The sequence below is a fragment of the Myotis lucifugus genome, unplaced genomic scaffold (genome assembly GCF_000147115.1).
Source record: "Myotis lucifugus unplaced genomic scaffold, Myoluc2.0 scaffold_60, whole genome shotgun sequence".
Classification (NCBI taxonomy): domain Eukaryota; kingdom Metazoa; phylum Chordata; class Mammalia; order Chiroptera; family Vespertilionidae; genus Myotis; species Myotis lucifugus.
Window position 1 is genome coordinate 5,278,349 of NW_005871108.1, and position 18,972 is coordinate 5,297,320.

The window sequence follows — 18,972 nt, forward strand, 5'->3', positions numbered from 1 at the left end:
GGGACCTTAATAGGGGTGTTGGGGATGTACAGAGGGGATAGAGCCAGATTGGACATGTTAATTTTAGGTATGATATAGATTATTTCTGGAATTTCCCAGAGAAGAAATTAACTATGAAGTTGAAATTGGGTATCATATGCGAGAAGTATTTAGGAGCACTCAGTAAGTGCTCAAAAAATAGAAGTTTTTATTGTTACACTGTAATCATTATCATTACTATCTCCATTTTGATTAAATGTTTAGAACAGTCAGATGAGAAGGTAGTTCTTCATTCCCTGAGAGGACGGCCTAGCCCTCTGACCCCTCTCTTTTCAGCCTGACTCTGTCTCTAGTGGAAAAGGAACAGAGACTCCTTGTTTTAGAAGAAGCTGACTCTGTTCGACAACAGGAGCTGCGTTCCCTGCACCAGGATCTGCAGGAAGCCCAGGGAGGGCAGAAAGAGCTCAGTGCCCAGGTACTTCCCACCAGTGATGGGCCCTATTCCCTGGTGGAAGCCTGCCCCTGGAGTGGGAGATGATTGCTCAGAGTTGGTTCATGAAGAGGACCTTTCTCTTTCCTTATTACAGAGCATGCTGGGACGTCAGCAGCCCTGGCAGGAGGGGGAAGCCAGGACTGGGCAGGGTGGGGGTTTGGAACCTGACACAGAGTTTGACCACCTGTGGAGAACCTGAGGGCCCAGAACATTGTTCCTAAAGGGCAGAGCTCATGCAGGCCTAGTTCATTCAAGCATGGCTACTCCCTGGTGTGCTTTGTCTGTTTGGCAAGACACAGCAGGGCCATAGTATTACTCCAGAATACTACGTAGGCAGCAGGGGGACTCAGTCTGCTCAATCCTTGGTGCAGAGGAAAGATGGAACTAGGAGGGGATGAGTAAGAGAGAGGCAGAAGACTGCAGGAGATAAGGACCCAGATCCTGAGTTAGACTCCCAGCTCTACTGCTTCCGGGTTGTGTGAGCATCAGTTTCTTCATCCATGAAACAAGGGTGATACTTGTTAACCATTATAGTTATATGTAAAGTGTCATGAACACAATAAGCATTCAATAAATGGTAGCCAGTATTACTGTGACTGGTCTTCTTAGGTTCAGTGTCAGGGTTTCAGGCAGAATTCTAATAGCAGGGAGTTGGCATAGTTGCCAGGGGGGCCAGAGCCAAAGCCCATTTGCGTAGCCTACACTCACGTGTAGGAGTGAGTAGGTAGGGGTGCAGGTCAGATCTTGGGTAGTACTCCTTGCAGTACTGCCTACCTGCCCAGATCAGGTTGGTGCGGGGGTTGAGTAGTATAAGACCAGGGAGGGTCTGAGGAGCAGGTATCCACTCCCTGCTCAGGGTGACTACTTCCTCCCTGTAGGTGGAACTACTGAAGCAGGAAGTAAAGGAAAAAGAAGCTAATTTTCTGGCCCAGGAAGCACAGCTGCTGGAGGAGCTAGAAGCATCTCGAGTAACAGAGCAGCAGCTGCGAGCTTCCTTGTGGGCCCAGGAAGCCAAGGAAGCCCAGCTACAGCTGCGACTGCGCAGCATGGAGAGCCAGCTGGAGGCGCTGGCTGCAGAGCAGCAGCCTGGGCACCATGCCCAGGCCCAGCTAGCCAGCCTCTGTTCTGTCCTGCAGCAGGCCCTGGGGTCTGTTTGTGAGAGAGCAGGCCTGAGCTGAGTGGCGGGGGAGACTCTGCTCCCTCCTTCTGGGGTCCTGAGCCAGGTGAGGCAGCCATCTAAGAACTCAGTCCTTTGGGCCAAAGCCAGGCCTAGCTCCCTGGGGAGAAGGAAGAGGAATGCAGTTCCTTAGACAGTATGCCACAACGCTAAAGCCACAGACTCTGGAATTAACCCAGAGTTTGAACGCCCCCAGCTCTACGATTTGCTAGATGTGTGTCCTTGCACAAGTCACCTGTCCTCTCTGAGCTTGATTCTCTCAATTACAAAATGCAGATGTTAAAAGTACCTACCTTTCAGGACTTTTCTAAGGAGTTAATGAGGTTACAGAGGTAAAATAGCCCACACAGTTCCTGGCACTTATTGGATGATGGCTAGCATTACTGAGCGCCCACCACAGTGCCTGGCACGTAGGTATGCAGACAGTGCATGATGAGAGGACTACTTAGAAGGGCTTCTTTGAGGAGAAGAGGATCAGTGGGAAGGCCAAGGCCATGTCTGAAGAGGTAGAGCTGTTTTTTTCAGACTGTAACCAAGTCAGGAGGTATTGCCTCATTTATTCAGATCAAAATGGAACGAGAATCCTCTTTAAGAGAGGGCCCCTCCTGACGGCTCTCTCGGCTGAGGCGGTGGCATCTGCCCTCCACAAGCTCCACCAAGACCTGCGGAAGACTCAGCAGGCCCGGGTATGTTTCCCTGCTCTCCTCCCCTGAAAAGATTCATGCAGCAGTTTAACCTGTTTTCTTCCTGAGATCAGGTTGGGATAAGTTCCATCTTTATCACTTATGACCTGGAAACCATGAACAAAGCATTTGGTTTTCTGGGCCTTGGTTTTGCTAGTAAAGTCAGGCAAATCATGCCTGCCTCACAGGGTTGAGAATGTTAGATCAGTGAGGGGCTTATGTGAGCCCTATAAGCTAGAAACCCTGTACAAATGTGTGACATTATTTTGTATCCTTTTCCTCTAACCATGAATTATTCTTGGTGCCAAGACCTTCAAGAAAAAAAACAACAAATTGAGACCACTGAGATTTGAGGTTGTCATTTATAGGAACATGCTAAGCCTACGACTGAACTAAATGTCCTGTAAATTCCATCTCGTAGTGAACTTATTAGCCAATAAAAAAATAGTGCCACCATATGCCAGCTCGTCTGAGCTGGGGACACAAAATGCAGAAAGACCTGATTGCTCCCTCAAGAAGGCTTATAACATGGCTGAGGAGCCAAATTGCATTGTAAGATAAAGCAGAACCAATAGAATTAGCTGGATCAATACAGATGCACATGATGGTAATAGGAGGGACAATTCATTCTGACTTGAGGAAGGTCAGAAGGAAGAAATGACCTCTGAGTTAGGCTTTGAAGGAGGAGTTTAGGGAGAGGAGAGGTGACCCTGGGCTAAAACTTTAGCAACAGTTCTGTTTCAAATGACACAGATGGGACAAAAAGGGATTCTAGGCTCTAGTCAGCTGGAGCAGAGCTTGTCATCACTCAGGAAGCCAAGCGTATACGAGTTCAGAGGTAAATAACTCAGGATTATGAGAGTAGGTCCCGCTGGCAAACCCCAAAAGAGGCTGAAGGGAAGAAGAGGGCTTGGGCCCTGGACTGGGATAGGTTTGTGGGAGATGAGGAACGTGAGGTTAGCCATGCCCTTTCTTTCCCAGGATGACCTGAGGAATCAGGCACAGAAGCTGAAACAGCATCTCACTGATACAGAGGCTGAGAAGAGCCAGGTCCAAACAGAGTTGCGGGATCTGCAGAGGCAACTCTCCCAGAACCAGGAAGGTGAGAAGCTCAAGGCAGGCACAAGGATTTGGAGGGAGGAGAGGAAAGGCGGAAAGCCCTGAAGGGGCAGAAACAGGCCTAGCAGCCACTCTTCACTGCTTGCCCACAACTGTGAGAAGATACCTAGAGGCATCTCCAAAGGGGTGAGACCCCATGAACTGTTTTCTGCTTCCCGTGGCCTTTGAGGGCCATCCTGGCAAAAGGGATTAAGAGGAACAGATTTGGTGAAGTGAGAAGTTGCTGGCTAGGCTTTTGCTTTCTCTCTCTGCAGATTAAAAATTGGCAGCCCAAGGCCAGGAATGTGAGGACATTTTAAAATTCTTTATCTTTTGTCATTGATCCGTGTTACTTATTTTTTTCATCTTCAACTATGTCCCCCAAATTATTTAACCTTTAACAGCAGGATTGAGGACTGTTTGAGAGATACCAAGGAGGGGGAATATGGGGAGAACGTATCTGTGCCACAGCCATGGGCTGAAAAGGGTGGTGACCACTTGGAAGGGAAAGGAGAGGGGAGGATCTTGAGGCTCAAGGCTCTACTGTAGAAGAGAAGAGGACAACTTGGGGAGTGGGTCTGGGTCGTGAAAGTATCTCAGAGGTCTCCCTGAGAGACACACACATAGATCTGGGTTAGGTGCATTCTGCAGAAATGGTAGGGATGGGGGAAGCCAGCAGAGTAACCCTAGTCTCCAAGAACCAGATCAAAATCCTAGAGTAGGAGACTCGCAAGGATCTCCATTGTCATCCAGCTCAACCCTGTCTGGAATCCAGAGTTGAGGATCTGAATGTGATCAGGCTGAGAAATTGTTGGGATGGTTATAAGGCAGTGCTGGAGCTGCGCAGCAGACACAGACATGAGTCTGGAAGCAGCCAGGAGCCTAGACAAACAGGAGCAGCTGGCAGATGGGTGATGTCTCTGTGAAACTGGATATAATTCTCTCCTTGGCCTTCTTCCCCTTTGATTCTGTTTCCCATCGTCCATCTGCCTCTACCTCCCACTTTTCCTCCACCCCCAACCATGGGCCTTGCTCCACTACCTCTCCTCTTCCCAAAGAGAAATCCAAGTGGGAAGAAAAACAGAAGTCCCTAGAGTCTGAGCTGATGGAACTGCACGAAACTGTGGCATCCTTACAGAGTCGCCTACGGCGAGCAGAGCTGCAGGGAATGGAAGCCCAGGTATGGTGGTACTGATGTGGGGCGGGGGTTGCTTCAGGAGTCGTCCCTCAGGACCCAGCTCTAGCTCTCAGACCCATCTTGGTCTATAGTCCTATCCCATCCTTATTTGTGCCCAGCTTCCTTCAGCAGTGTCTGTTTCTCTGGCTGGCCCCACTCCCTGAGCCACTATTAAGGCCTCAGTGAATCCTCCTTTTGTCCCTTGCCCTGAAGGACCAGAGTCTGGGATGACTCATTTGCACAATGCGTTCTCTGGGCGTAGCAGAGCCCTGGGACATGGTAGGTATGTTCTTTCACAGTAGTTAGTAGCGTAAGTGGAATGCAGGAGTTCTTTTGGTCCAAGTCCTTGACAATGCTGGTGCTACAAAGTAAGGAAAGACAGGACCTGGTTGGAGTGATGGTATCAAGGAAGTGTGGTCTAAGGTGGCTGTGCATCTTGTTTTGCAGAATGAGCGACAGTTACTTCAGGCAGCTAAGGAGAACCTGACAGCCCAGGTGCAACATCTGCAAGCATCTGTCACAGAAGCCAGGGCTCAGGCGAGTGCTGCAGGGGTCCTGGAAGAAGACCTGCGAACTGCTCGCTCAGCGCTGAAATTGAAAAATGAGGAGGTGGAGAGTGAGCGCGAGAGAGCCCAGGCTCTGCGGGAGCAGGGCGAGCTGAAAGTGGCCCAAGGAAAGGCTTTACAGGAGAACTTGGCTATCCTGGCCCAGGCCTTATCTGAAAGAGAAGGGGAGGTGGAGGCTTTGCAGGAAAAAATCCAGGAACTGGAGAAGCAGCGGGAAATGCAGAAGGCAGCTTTGGAATTGCTGTCTCTGGACCTAAAGAAGAGGAACCAAGAGGTGGATCTGCAACAGGAACAGATTCAGGAGCTGGAGAGGTGCAGGTCTGTTTTAGAGCATCTGCCCATGGCCGTCCAGGAGCGAGAGCAGAAGCTGACTGTGCAGAGGGAGCAGATCAAAGAGCTCGAGAAGGATCAAGAGACGCAGAGGAACGTTGTAGAGCATCAGCTTCTAGAACTCGAGAAGAGGGACCAAGTGATCGAGTCCCAGAAAGGACAGATTCAGGATCTGAAGAAGCAGCTGGTTACTCTGGAGTGCCTGGCCCTGGAACTGGAGGAAAACCACCGCAAAGTAGAGTGCCAGCAAAAGGCAATTGAGGAGCTGGAGAGCCAGAGGGAGGTGCAGAGGGTGGCTCTGACCCACCTGACCCTGGACCTAGAGGAGAGGAGCCAGGAGCTGCAGGTGCTAAGCAGCCAGGTCCACGAGCTGGAGAGCCACAGCAGCCTTCTGGCAGGAGAGCTCCAGGAGAAGGACCAGGAGGTGAAGTCCCAGCGAGAACAGATCGAGGAGCTGCAGAGGCAGAAAGAGCGTCTGACTCAGGACCTCCAGAGGAGGGACCAGGAGATGGTGCTGCAGAAAGAGAGGATTCAGGTCCTTGAAGATCAGAGGACACTGCAGACCAAGATTCTAGAGGAGGACCTGGAACAGATCAAGCTTTCCTTGAGAGAGCGAGGCCGGGAGCTGGCCTCTCAGAGGCAGCTGATGCAGGAGCGGGCAGAGGAAGGGAAGGGCCAGAATAAAGCACAGCGAGGGAGCCTCGAGCACATGAAGCTAATCCTGCGTGACAAGGAGAAGGAGGTGGAATGCCAGCAGGAGCGTATCCAGGAACTTCAGGAACACAAGGGCCAGCTGGAACAGCAGCTCCAGGGCCTACACAGGAAGGTGGGAGAGACCAGCCTACTCCTGACCCAACGAGAGCAGGAGATAGTGGTCCTGCAGCAGCACCTGCAGGAAGCCAGGGAGCAGGGGGAGCTGAAAGAGAAGTCACTTCAGGGCCAGCTAGAAGAGGCCCAGAGAGCCCTGGCCCAGAGGGACCAGGAGCTCGAGGCCCTGCAGCAGCAACAGCAGCAGGCCCAGGGGCAGGAGGAGGTGGTGAAGGAAAAGGCAGGCACACTGCAGAGAGCTCTGGAGCAGGCCCACATGACACTGAGAGAGCGCCAGGGAGAGCTTGAGGACCAGAGGGAACATGTGCAAAGACTCCAGGAAGAACTGACAGTGGAGGGACAACGGGCACAGGCCCTGGAGGAGGTGTTGGGTGACCTAAGGGCTGAATTTCAGAAGCAGGAGAAGACTCTGCTGGCCCTCCAGCAACAGTGTGCGGAGCGGGCACAGGAGCACGAGGCGGAGGCCAAGGCCTTGCAGGACAGCTGGCTGCAGGCAGAGGCGATGCTCAAGCAACGGGACCAGGAGCTGGAGGCCCTGCGGGCAGATAGCCAGTCCTCCCAGCATCAGGAGGAGGCTGCCCGAGGCCAGGTCGAGGCTCTGCAGGAGGCCCTCAGCAAGGCTCAGGCTGCCCTGCAGGAGAAAGAGCAGCATCTCCTTGGACAGGCAGAACTGAGCCGCAGCCTTGAGGCCAGCACAGCCACCTTGCAGGCTGCCCTGGACTCCTGCCAGGCACAAGCCCGGCAGCTGGAGGAGGTCCTAAGGAAGCGGGAAGGTGAGATCCAGGACCGGGATCTCCGACACCAGGCGGCCGTGCAGGAGCTCCAGCAGGCACTTGCACAGAGGGATGGAGAATTGAGACATCAGAGGAAACAGAGGCAGCTGCTGGAGAAGTCTCTGGCCCAGAGGCTCCAAGAGGATGTGATCCAAGAGAAGCAGAATCTGGGGCAGGAAAGAGAGGAAGAGATGAGGGGCCTTTATGAGAGCCTAAGGGAGCTACAGCTGACTCTAGCACAAAGGGAAGAGGAGATCCTGGAGCTGAGAGAGCAAAGGAAGAATCTGGAGGCCTCAGCCCACAGCCGCAAAGCCTCCCCAGTGGAGGAGCCCTCTACAAAACTTGACTCTTTAGGACCCAGGCTGCAGCAGGAGCTGGAGCGGTTACAGGCAGTCCTGAGACAGACGGAGGCCAGGGAGATCGAGTGGAGGGAGAAGGCCCAGGACTTGGCGCTGTCCCTGGCCCAGAGCAAGGCCAGTGTTAGCAGTCTGCAGGAAGTAGCCATGTTCCTCCAAGCCTCTGTCCTGGAGCGGGACTCAGAACAGCAGAGGCTGCAGGTGAGTCATCAATGGGTCATCAGGACCAGGGGGCAGAGCCCTGGGCGGCTGAACTCAGGCACTGCCTGCCACCCTCCACTTGTGTACCTCAAGGTGTGGGAAAGCTGAGGTCCCGAGCATCTCAGCGTAAGTGGAATCCGGGTAGTTGTGCTAGTCTGGGGGGGATGCGAAGAGAATAAGATACCCACAGTCCCTACCCTCATCGAGCTTACAGTCTGGATAAGCAGTTAGAATGCAGCACCTAATACTCAGTGCTTCTTTGGGGAAGTTTAGTGTGCTCTGAGTATGCTAGAGGGACAGCCTACCTTTCCTGGGGGTGAGTCCCGAAGGGCTTCCTGGTAAAAGTGGTGGTAAAGGTTAGATCTGAAGGGACCAGCAAGGAATTAGCCAAGCACAGGTGGGGAGGAGCTTTCTGAGTAAGACAGAACATGAGTATCTGTGTAGGGAGTGCAGGCTCCTGGAACCTAGAGGAGGAGATGGCAAGAAAAGTGAGGACAGCAGGGGCCCCATCATTCCGGGCTTATGAGTCATGTTAAGGATGTGGATGACCAGTGAGAAGTGGATGAAGGGTTTAGGGCAGGCGAGTGACATGATCAGATATACAGTCCAGAAAGATCACTCAGGCTGCTGTGTGGAGCAACACTAGACCTGAGGAGACCAACTAGGAGGCTGTAACCGAGGTCAGGGGAGAGATGGTGACCTGAGATACTAAGTGCAGATGGAGGCACAAGGGCAGACTTAGATGATCATAGGACGTCAGGCAGTTGATTGGCTAAGAGACTGTGGAGTAAAGAAAGGACAGAAAGAAATCAGAACCCAGGTTTCTGCTGAGATGCACAAAGGCAGGTTTGGGGAAGAGGAGTGGAATGAGTTTAATTTGGAAATAGAGTAAGGTACCTGTGGGACATGCAAGGGGGGATGTCCAGCAGGCAGATCTGTCAAGTGATCTGAAGGTAAAGATGAACTTGAGACTAGAGAGACTTTGGAGTATCAGCAGTTAGGAATAAGTGGGCTCCTTAGTGGGATGGTGAGTGAGAAGGAAGAGGACCTTAGGGTATAACATTTAACCTCAAGGTCAGGGGCCATGTCTTAGTCATCTCTGCACGCCCAGCACTGAGCACCAGGCCTCCACAGAGTAGGCAGCCAGGAAAGAAGGGTTGACTGTTGGACACAGAGAGGCATTGTCTCTTTTGCCGAGAGGAACCAAGCCCATTTTTCCTGGGAGACTGACTCTACAGCCTTGTGCTGAGCCCCGGAGAACCCCCTTCATCATCTCCAGGGACTTGCCTTCTGGGAGCTCACAGTGCTCTGCTCTGGTTAAAGGGCAACATGCTTAGAAGGGGTTACGTTTATGAACCTAGGAGTCAAGTTCCTGGGTTTGCAATGCAGTTCTACAGTTTATTAGCTGTGCCTTCACTTCTCTGGCTCTTGGCTTTCTCATGGATAAAATAGAGAATGATGGTACCAGCTCCATAGGGCCGTTTTGTGTATGAAATGAGATTGTATGTACAAAGTGCATAGGAGGAAAGCATTCAGTGAGTGGAGTGACTGTCCTATTTCCAGGCCCGCTCTTAGAGGCACAGAAAAAGTAGGTGTACAACTGGGCAGGAGGGCACTTCCTGACCCTGTTCTTGGGTTACTAAGCAGTATTTTCTCTACTGTGGCTCGGGTCAGCCTCTCCTGCCACACCCACTCAAGAACATCTTTCAGTGCAACCCTTCGTCACAGTAGTACCATTTTTTTATTTTAGGCATTTTATATGCTGGGCACTGTTACTCTCACTTTTTTCCACAACAACCCTGAAAAGTAGGAACTGTTATTATTTTCACCTTATAGATGAGAAGTGACGGTTCGGGGGGTTGATAACTTGCCCAAGGACATACAGCTTAGTAAGTGGCAAAACTAGAATTAGATCCAAGCAGCCTTTTTACTATGCAGCTCTTCCTCCCAGACAACCTCCACCCCCACACACACACACTCATCTGTCTCTCTTCTCGGCCATTATCATGTATGAAGCAGAGTGCCTGGAATATATCAAGCACTAGGTTCCCCACTTATCTAAAGGGATTAATTCCAAAGGTTTGATTTATGCTTCAAGGAACATGTATTCATTTTACAAATGAGGAAATTGGGGTTTGGAGAGCCTCTCCTGACCAAAGTCATCTAGCCAATAAGTGATGACACAATACCCAGCTCTGTGTGGCTCCAGCGTCCATGCTCTTTCCAACGCTGCAAGTTATCACTTAGCCGGTGGGAGATCTAAAACGAGACAGGTTTCAGGCCTAGCCCACCATGTATCTTGTTTTATCCATCTGTGAAGTGAAGGTTTTGCACTAGAATAGCTCAGAGGCTCCAGGGCACACAAGATTATACCCAGATGAGAAAATTGAACTGAGGATAGAGGTGGAGTGAGTCTGGATCTGAGGTTGTGATGACATTTGTTCCACACCCTGACACCCCAGGATGAGTTGGAGCTCACCAGACAGGCCCTGGAGAAGGAGCGCCTCCACAGCCCCGGCCCGACCAGCAGAACAGAACAGGGGCCCAGAGGAGAGGCAGGTGGACAGCTGGGGCAGGTGAGCTGTGGGTCTGGGGGAACAGATGGCCCAACAGAGAGCTTGTGTCCAGGGGGCTTGTCCCCTTCTCTTGGGACTTGTATCCTGAATCCCAGACCTGCCAGATTGGTCCCTTTGCCCTCTATCTGTTCACCTGTCTAAGGCACTGCCCAGGTGAGATTCACAGGTCTCTCCCACAGGTCTCAGGAGGAGAGGCAGAGCCCAGTGCTGGGACGCAGGAGAAGCAGCCATGGGAACAAAGGCTTGAACACCTGCAGCAAGCAGTGGCACAGCTGGAGGTTGACCGGAGCAGGCTACAGCACCACAATATCCAGCTGCGCACCACCTTGGAGCAGGTAACATCTATCCTCAGCTCCCTCCTCCGGGGCCCAGTGGACATGATCTCTACTGGCCCTGCCCTCAGAGCAGGGGCTGGTACACTTTAGTCCAAGGGCCAAGTTCAGCCTACTGCCTATTTCTGAAAATAAAGTTTTATGGGGATACAGCCAAGCCCCTTCATTCATGTATTGTCTACAGCTTCTTGCAGGCTACAGTAATGGAGCTGAATAGTTGCAACAGAGGTCAGATGGCTCACAAGCCCCAAAAGATGTTTGTTAACCTTTGTTCCAAAAGCCTGAGAGGACGCCAATTACTCTATCAACTCAATGCAAAAAATCAGCCAAGAGACAGCTGGTATCTCAAAAAACTCGTTAGTCGGGCAGTTTAGCTCCCCATGACTGCTGTAGTTGCAACAGAGGTCAGATGACTCACAAGCCCCAAAAGATGTTTGCTAATATTTGTGCCAAAAGCCTGAGAGGACGCCCTACCTTTCCTGCCCAGGAGCACTTCCTGACACTCAGGGCTGCCCTAGCATGTGCTCCCCTCAGCAAGCAGTTTAGCTCCCCATGACTGCTGTCCCCTGCCATCACGCCCACACATGCACTGGCCTTCTCTTGAAAAGGCGAGCTGAGCCCTGACTTCTCACTTGCCTCCTGGCAGGTGGAGCGAGAGCGGAGGAAGCTGAAGAGGGAATTCCTACGCACATCGAGATCAGGGGTCCTGGAGACCAGTGAAGCCACAGCATCATCCCCCACACCACAGGTTTACCTCTTCATTGACTGCAGCCTCAGGAGAGCCAGTCCGTGGCTACCCTTGCAAGGGGCGACAGCCACTTCGGCCAATCCAGAGAGCCCCTCCTGACCCGGCTCTGCCCCAGGCAGCACTGCTCAGTGTGTCCCTGACCCCGGAAGGAGGCTCAGCTTCGGTGGGGTGGAGTCAGGGCTAGCAGCCCTGCATTCTGAGGAACTCAGCCCATCGGTAGACAGCCCGCACCCTCAGAGGGAGACTGTTTCTGTGTGCTGAGCATCTCCCAGCTCTCCACCCCCTTCCTTTAATAAGAGCTTCTCAACGGCAGACACCTGGTCTTACCTCCTCTCTGCATCCTTAGCTCGGAGCCAGGACTAGCACAAAGCAGGTGCATGCTGTACTTCTGTAAACGAAAAGGTGCCTCCGTGAAGCCAGTGCCTTCCAAGCCTTTTTGGAAATTCAGCGTCAGATCTCCGTGGGCATCACCCATTAGGCTGGTTTGGGCCTCTCCTTGCCCTGGTGCCCTATAGCGTTCAGGCTGAGTTCCAACACTTCTGACCCATAGCCCTTGCCCTGGCCCCCAGGACTGTGATGAGCTGAGGAGGCCTGCAGAACCCCTGGGGTGGGAAGGCCTCTTCCAACAGGAATGGCATTTGTCTTCCACAGAATGGAAGAGGACAGAAGGGCTCTTCAGAGGTCAAGCACATGGTTGAACTGCAGGAAGAGGTATGTTCTAGAAGGATCCGTTTTCTAAGCCCCCTTTCCCTCCCTTGCACTCAGGCAACCAGCTTTAATGTGTGCTGTGTGCTTGGCCCTTTGTGCACCTCCCTCAGGGAGAGGGGAAATAGTTCCTGTCTCGGCAAACGTCAGCCTGGTGGGCGATAAGAAGAGCCCCGTTCTAACTCAGCCTCCCACAGGGTTAGGGTGGGGGTGGGGAAGGAAGCCTTCTCCAGGCCCCAGACCTCCAGGTTCCTAGTTAGGAAAGGAAAGGACAGGGAAACGGACGAAGGAGCAGAAGAGCCTAGGAGGACAGACTAAAGCCAGCAGAAATGCCCTGGCCTCCCTGCCCTCACATGCACCTTTGCAGGCAGGACTATTGCCAGCACACCAGGCGAGTAGCATGGCACCAGGCCCCGCCAGGATCCATACCTCAGCGCTCGGGTCAAGCTGCCACGCTCAGGGAAACTGTAAAGTGCCTTCTTGCCTCCTAGGCCTCACGAAAGGTGCCCCCTGTCTTTCGAGGCCCAGGGGTAAAAAGAACTGTGGAATTTTTACCTCTGAGCCTGTTTTAGGATCAACAGTCTCTGCTGGCAGGGCCTGACTATGGAGCTAGACCTAAGCGATTACTTTGAATTCATACAAAACAATCCCGAAGACAGGACCCGGATTAGGATGAGGCAAGAGGGGCACCTTGCGAGTAGAATTTAAGGAAGCCCTCACAGTCGTCCTGGAGTGCCTCCTTAAATTTTGCACCATGGAGCCTCTCTTGCCTCACCGTAGTCCTGTGTCTGCCCTGAGCTCCCAATACTTCACCTCCTGGTAGTCTCAGTATACCCATCTGAGAAATGGGTGATTAGTTGGCTATTCTCAACCCTGACTGCACATCAGTACCACCTGGGGGGCTTTGAAAAAAATACTGGTGGCCAGGCCTTACCCTAATCTAATTAGGTCAGAATATTTTTCAAAAGCTTCCAAAAGAACACAATGGAACTTTCTGCAGTGATTAAAATATAGGGTGTCCCAAAAAATGTATACACACACTTTGAATAATTATAAAGGCAATGTTTATTAAAATACATTTCATTTTCAAAATTGAGCTATCAGCTGTTCAAGTATGTATACCTTTTGTGGGGACACCCTGCATTCTGTATATTGATTGGGATAGTGTTCCACGTGGGTATATACATTATCACATTCATCAAGATGTACACTTCAAACCTGGGCATTTTATTACATGTAAGTTATCCCTCAATAACATTGAGGAATAGTTCTGTTGTTGTTCAAGCTCCCTGATTGATTCTCCTGTGCAGCCGGGGTTGACCATCACTGGATACCAATTCCCAGGGGCCCTTCCCCCAAACACTGTAAAGCCTGATCCTGAGATCCGTAGATATGATAGAGTTGGTTCAAATGCTGGTCTGACAAGAGCCACAGGAGCAGCGTGGGGAGAGTTGGAGCAGCCTCAAGACCCTCAACTGCTCTCTCCCTCTTGGTTTTCCTGCCCAACAGGTGGCCCTGCTGCGAGCCCAGCTGGCCTTGGAGCGGAAGCAGAAGCAGGACTATATCGCTCGCTCGGTCCAGACCAGCCGTGAGCTAGCAGGCCTGCACCACAGCCTCTCCCACTCCCTTCTTGCTGTGGCCCAGGCCCCTGAGGCCACTGTCCTGGAGGCTGAGACCCGCAAGCTGGATGAGTCCCTGACTCAAAGTCTGACATCCCCAGGGCCAGTCCTGCTATGCCCCAGCCCCAGCCCCAGCCCTCGTGCTTCCCAAGCCACGTCCAGGTAGCAGCCTCAGCCAGGGCAGGACTCAGGTCAGCCTGGGAGCACACAGACAGGCAGATGGCTGTAGAGTGGGTCGTGGCCCCTCCACACAGCTGCACGTTTGCCAAAGGAAAGGCCTAGCTGTTATCTAATCTGGGAGCCCAGGTCAGCTGGCATTCCCAGGAAGAGGAGGGAAACCTGCAAGGCTTGGGGGAAGGTCCCAGCTGACATGGGATTGAGACAAGTTAACCTTGCCTGCTAGCCTGCAGAGTCCCCCAGAGGGGTGCCTTGCCCTGGCCCAGGGGCATGTACTGCCTCTCTAGAATTTATTATCCCAGCCCTTCGCCCTCTCTTTCCCCTTCCCTTTCCCCTTCAACAATAAACCCTAGATTTTTGCATTTGTTCTGTGCTGCTGTCTCCATTTGTGTAGCTGGGCTACAATAGCACCAAGGGCATCTATTAAGGAAGAATTTGCTACAGATTCCTGTCAGGTGGCATAAATGTGTCTTCTGCCTGTGTTCTGATAGAGAAGGATTACAGGAGATACTAAGACAAGCCCATCCACAGAGAGCTGGAATCCAGCTGTCAAGAACAGACAGATACATCAAGGAGTCAGACAGTTGTGTGTGCTGACTGGAAGTACTGAAAAATTCCAGGGACTAAGAAGGAAAGCATGAACTGGCCCTTGAAGGATGGAGAGGTGCTGGGAGGGGTTGCTTAGCATGCTGGTGAGAAGACTGGTCTGCCCTTGGCAGAGTGTTGGGGCTGAAGTTATGGGTAGGAAGGGAGATTATGGAGGGCATTGGGATCTAGATTTGAACTCATGGGTAGTAAAGAACCATCATATGTTCTTGACTTAAAACATATTCTGGGACTTCAAAAACACTGAGTTGACTAAAGTCAGTCTCGAATTCAGAAGCTCAGCCTGGCCTCATTCCCCTTCTGCTCTGGGTGAATGTCCTTAGGGTGTCCCTTCCTGGGCATATCAGCTAGAACCAACTCTGGTCCCCTGTAGTCCAACCACGTATCAAGCTGGTACGGAGCATGGACAGTGGCAGGACTTGTCACTTAGGACTGGCTCCCGTGAAGGCAGTCTGGACTGAACCCAGTTCACAGCCTTAAGACTGTCATTGGCAACCTCCTCAAAACCTAAGAGAGGCCGAAACCGGTTTGGCTCAGAGCCTCAGACTGTGGACTGAAAGGTCCCGGGTTCGATTCCAGTCAAGGGCATGTACCTGGGTTGCGGGCACATCCCCAATAGGAGATGTGCAGGAGGCAGCTGATCGATGTTTCTCTCTCATCGATGTTTCTAACTCTCTATCTCTCTCCCTTCCTCTCTGTAAAAAATCAATAAAATATATTTAAAAAAAAAAAACTAAGAGAGAACAATTTTCTTTAAAGAGTTCCTCTGGCATTCCAACAATAACCTGGAATTCCTCTTACCTAAGCCTGGGGATGGAGCTAAGGCCCAGCTAAGAATGTGGGGGTTTGAGAGCAGCCCCCACTCACCAGACCTACTTGCCCGGGGCTTAGGCCCCATTGTATCCCGTTGCACCACACCGAGTGGAAACGGGCTGTTCACAGCTGCTGGAGCTTGGTCCCAAAATCCTATGAGTGGGACCCAGCAGCAGATACTAGGTGTACCCGTTAATAATTTTTTTCAATAGATGGAGTTACACATATGTTGATATATATGCGATTTGATATATATGCTATTTTATTGTATTGACAACAAGCTTCAAAACTTCATATGTCAAATTTTCTGAGTGCTGGCTATCCCGGGGTACATCTGCCTATGGTGGTCATGTTCCCCACATCTGACTCAAAGCCTTGGGCAGGACCTGGTTCATCCTGGGAAGGAGGGCAGGATGGACTTCGGGGGAGGAGGAGGATTTGGCCTGACCTTCCTGGTCTCTACCTCCTACGCTGCACCTACCTGAGGACCATGTCATGCTGGTTAATCCTGGAGCCAAGGCCAGAGCCCCGTAGGAATTTTGAGTTTCCAACCACCGCACAAGTCAGGCAGCTGGACACACGGGCCAGTGTGTGGCTGGGAGGCATTTTAATCAGCTGCTGCTTCTGATTCTCAAATTCCTCCTCTGACTTTATGCCCTGAATTTCAGAGCACAAGAAGGGGGAATTTAGGGGCTTATCCTAGATTCCCACTACCTGTAGAAGGTTAAAGCCAGGAGTCATGAAGGGAGAGACAGCCAAGGCCTGGGGTTGGGGGAAGGGACTGGACAGAGCTAGACTGTGCACTGACCAACCACAATATCAGAGCATCAGAGGACATGGGCTCTTCTGACTTCATCAGAGGCTCAGTGGTCCTTTCGAAGTGTTTGTCGAACCAGTCAGTCTCCAGGTATGTGGAGGCCGGCAGAGCACTTACGGATCGCAGATGAACAGCTGCAATTTCTGAAAGTGTCCTCAGGCAGTCACAGGTCTTTGAGTGTGTTCTGGCCTTTTTATCGAGGTCTTTCTGACTAGACTCCAGGCCCAGGAAGGAGGCCATCACCTCAATGTAAGCATACAGACAGCTACCAGACCCAGCATCGTGTACTGAGCCTTCATCTCTGGCCTTGAAGATGGTACCTTAGGAAACAGTAGATTGGCCCTGACGCCTGGTACTGGAGGAGGGGCTGGTGTCAACAGACACCCCCAGTGTCCCTGTCCTGTGGCTTCCATCTCTTCCCAACCCTTCACATCACACCTCCTCCTAACACCTTACCTCTTGCCTCCTCAAGGCCAGGGGCTAGAGGCTGAAAGTACAGAAGAGGTGACACTGTGTCCTTTGGTCTCCCAGAGGAGACGGATGCCCAGTGAGGTCTTTTACATCAGCCCAGTTATATCGGCGACCTCATCACAGAGACCACATTGTGATCTCTAGGTAGGCTATTGGCAAGGCCCCCTCCACTTTGGCATTCAGCCCAGAGTCAGCTGGCACGGGAGGCTTGGAAGCCAAGTGTTCAGGGGACAGGAGGGTGAGGAGGGAGCACCTATGTGAAAAGTGTGGTAGATGAGCAGGAGCCAGAAAGGGGAAAGGAAGGGCCACCTGGAACCTCCTGGGTCAGAGAGAATTTACCATAGTGGTATCATCGACCCTTAAAACCTCTCAGAGGCCGAAACCGGTTTGGCTCAGTGGATAGAGCGTCGGCCTGCGGACTGAGGGGTCCCGGGTTCGATTCCGGTCAAGGGCATGTACCTGGGTTGCGGGCACATCCCCAGTGGGGGATGTGCAGGAGGCGGCTGATCGATGTTTCTCTCTCATCGATGTTTCTAGCTCTCTATCTCTCTCCCTTCCTCCTGGGTCAGAGAGAATTTACCATAGTGGTATCATCGACCCTTAAAACCTCTCAGAGGTTGAATTTCTTTTGTTTCTGAAAATTGTTACCAAGATAAACATGAAAATTATTTTTCCAAAAATATCATAGTCCAGATGGGTTTTTAAAAGATATATTTTTATTGATTTGGGAGAGGGTGAGAGAGGGAAACATCAATGATGAGAGAGAATCATTGATCAGCTGCTTCCTGCACGCCCCCTACTGGGGATCAAGTCTGTAACCACTGAGCAAAACCAGCTAGGGCAGCCCAGCAGGTTTTTAATGGGGAACAGCATTCTCCTGCTCTCCTTCACTCCTTATGTTCAGGCCTCTCTTCACTGGCCTCCCCTTCTACCTATTCTTCTAGCATTTGCTTCCATATCTTTAAATAATATGCTTATACCACTATATCATGATGCTATATATACACAACCTGCTATACATGATCATATCACTCTGCTTAGTAGCAGCCACTTGGTCACTTTGTAACTTTACATAATGGACCCTAATCTGAATTTCATCTTGTCACTTCAAGACAAGGTTTCTTGAAGCCCTTTCTATAAGATGAGATTATTGTGCCTATACACTTTTATTTGTCAGTTTTCTCTTTACACTTCACAATATTGGTATTTTTGGTGGTTTTATTTTTATTTTATTGTTATTATTAAATAATTTATCTTCTTTGGGAGCTGTGTTTTCCAATATTGGTATTTTGAACATTCACATTCTGTTATGAAAGTATTCTGTTGCATGATTAAGTTTCACATGCTTTGTTTATAGCAGCACTATCCAAAAGAAATAGGTAAGCCACATACATAATTTTCTAGTATCCAAAGTTAAAAAAAAGAAACAAGGAACAGGAAATTCATTTTAATAACATATTTAACCCAGTATGCCTAAATATTATCATTTCAACATATACTTGATAAAAAGTATTATTGCGATATTTTGCATTCTTCCTTTTTAAAACTAAGCCTTCTAATTCCAAATTATATTTTACTCACAGTAGATCTAAATTTGGACACCCAGTTTTCATCAGAAATACATTAATAGATTTTTTAAATTTCACAATCTAAAAAGTAGATTTACATATCCAGGTTGTCACAAGTATACTTAAAGGTTTCCAATGACTACTTGTGTTCATTTTATTTATTTTTAATATATTTTTATTGATTACAGAGAGGAATGGAGAGAGAGAGATAGAAACATCAAAGATGAGAGAGAATTATTGATCGTCTGTCTCCTGCACATCCCACACTGGGGATCGAGCCCGCAACCTGGGCATATGCCCTGACCGGGAATTGAACCATGACCTCCTGGTTCATAGGTCGACACTCACCCACTGAGCCACGCTGGCTGAGCCCACCACCATACTTTCTGTTCCTATGAATCTGATTGCCCTAAAGACGGATCATGCAGGATTTGTCTCTTTGTGCCTGTTTGTTGTTGTTTTTCAATTAGCATAATGTCCCTCAAGCTTCATCCATGGTGCAGCATGTGACAGGATTTCCTTCCTTATTACGTCTTTAAATTTTATGAAATATTAAATACATATGAAAGAAGATAGCAAGAAAGTAAACATCCACGTACCCACCTTAATGAATAGAATGTTGTTAATGTCACTGAAAACCCTGGGTGCTCCTTCCCTGCCAGATGTTAACACTATTGGGAATTTTGCGTTTATTATTCCCTTGACCTTTTCTTTTTTCTACAGCTAAGCCAGTATATATCTAAACAATGTATTATTTAACTTTGTATGCTTTTAACATAGTTGTAATCATTACATGCATTTGTGTGCAACTGCTTTTTTATTGAAGTGAAATTCACATAACATACAATGAGCCATTTAAGTGTACAATTTGGTGTACTC

General features: G+C 50.3%; 1 protein-coding gene across 1 annotated transcript in view; it reads left to right on the forward strand.

Moving 5' to 3' along the window:
• CEP250 (centrosomal protein 250) overlaps positions 1–14,185 on the forward strand; it is a 45,380-nt gene extending 31,195 nt beyond the window's left edge. The window contains 12 exon segments of the mRNA XM_014456491.2: positions 316–454; positions 1,351–1,629; positions 1,632–1,695; positions 2,214–2,335; positions 3,314–3,434; positions 4,489–4,610; positions 5,055–7,661; positions 10,124–10,237; positions 10,417–10,572; positions 11,216–11,317; positions 11,969–12,028; positions 13,532–14,185. Of these exon segments, the coding sequence (XP_014311977.1) occupies positions 316–454; positions 1,351–1,629; positions 1,632–1,695; positions 2,214–2,335; positions 3,314–3,434; positions 4,489–4,610; positions 5,055–7,661; positions 10,124–10,237; positions 10,417–10,572; positions 11,216–11,317; positions 11,969–12,028; positions 13,532–13,807 (4,162 nt within the window). The 3' untranslated portion in view covers positions 13,808–14,185.
• Positions 14,186–18,972: the final 4,787 nt, after the last annotated feature.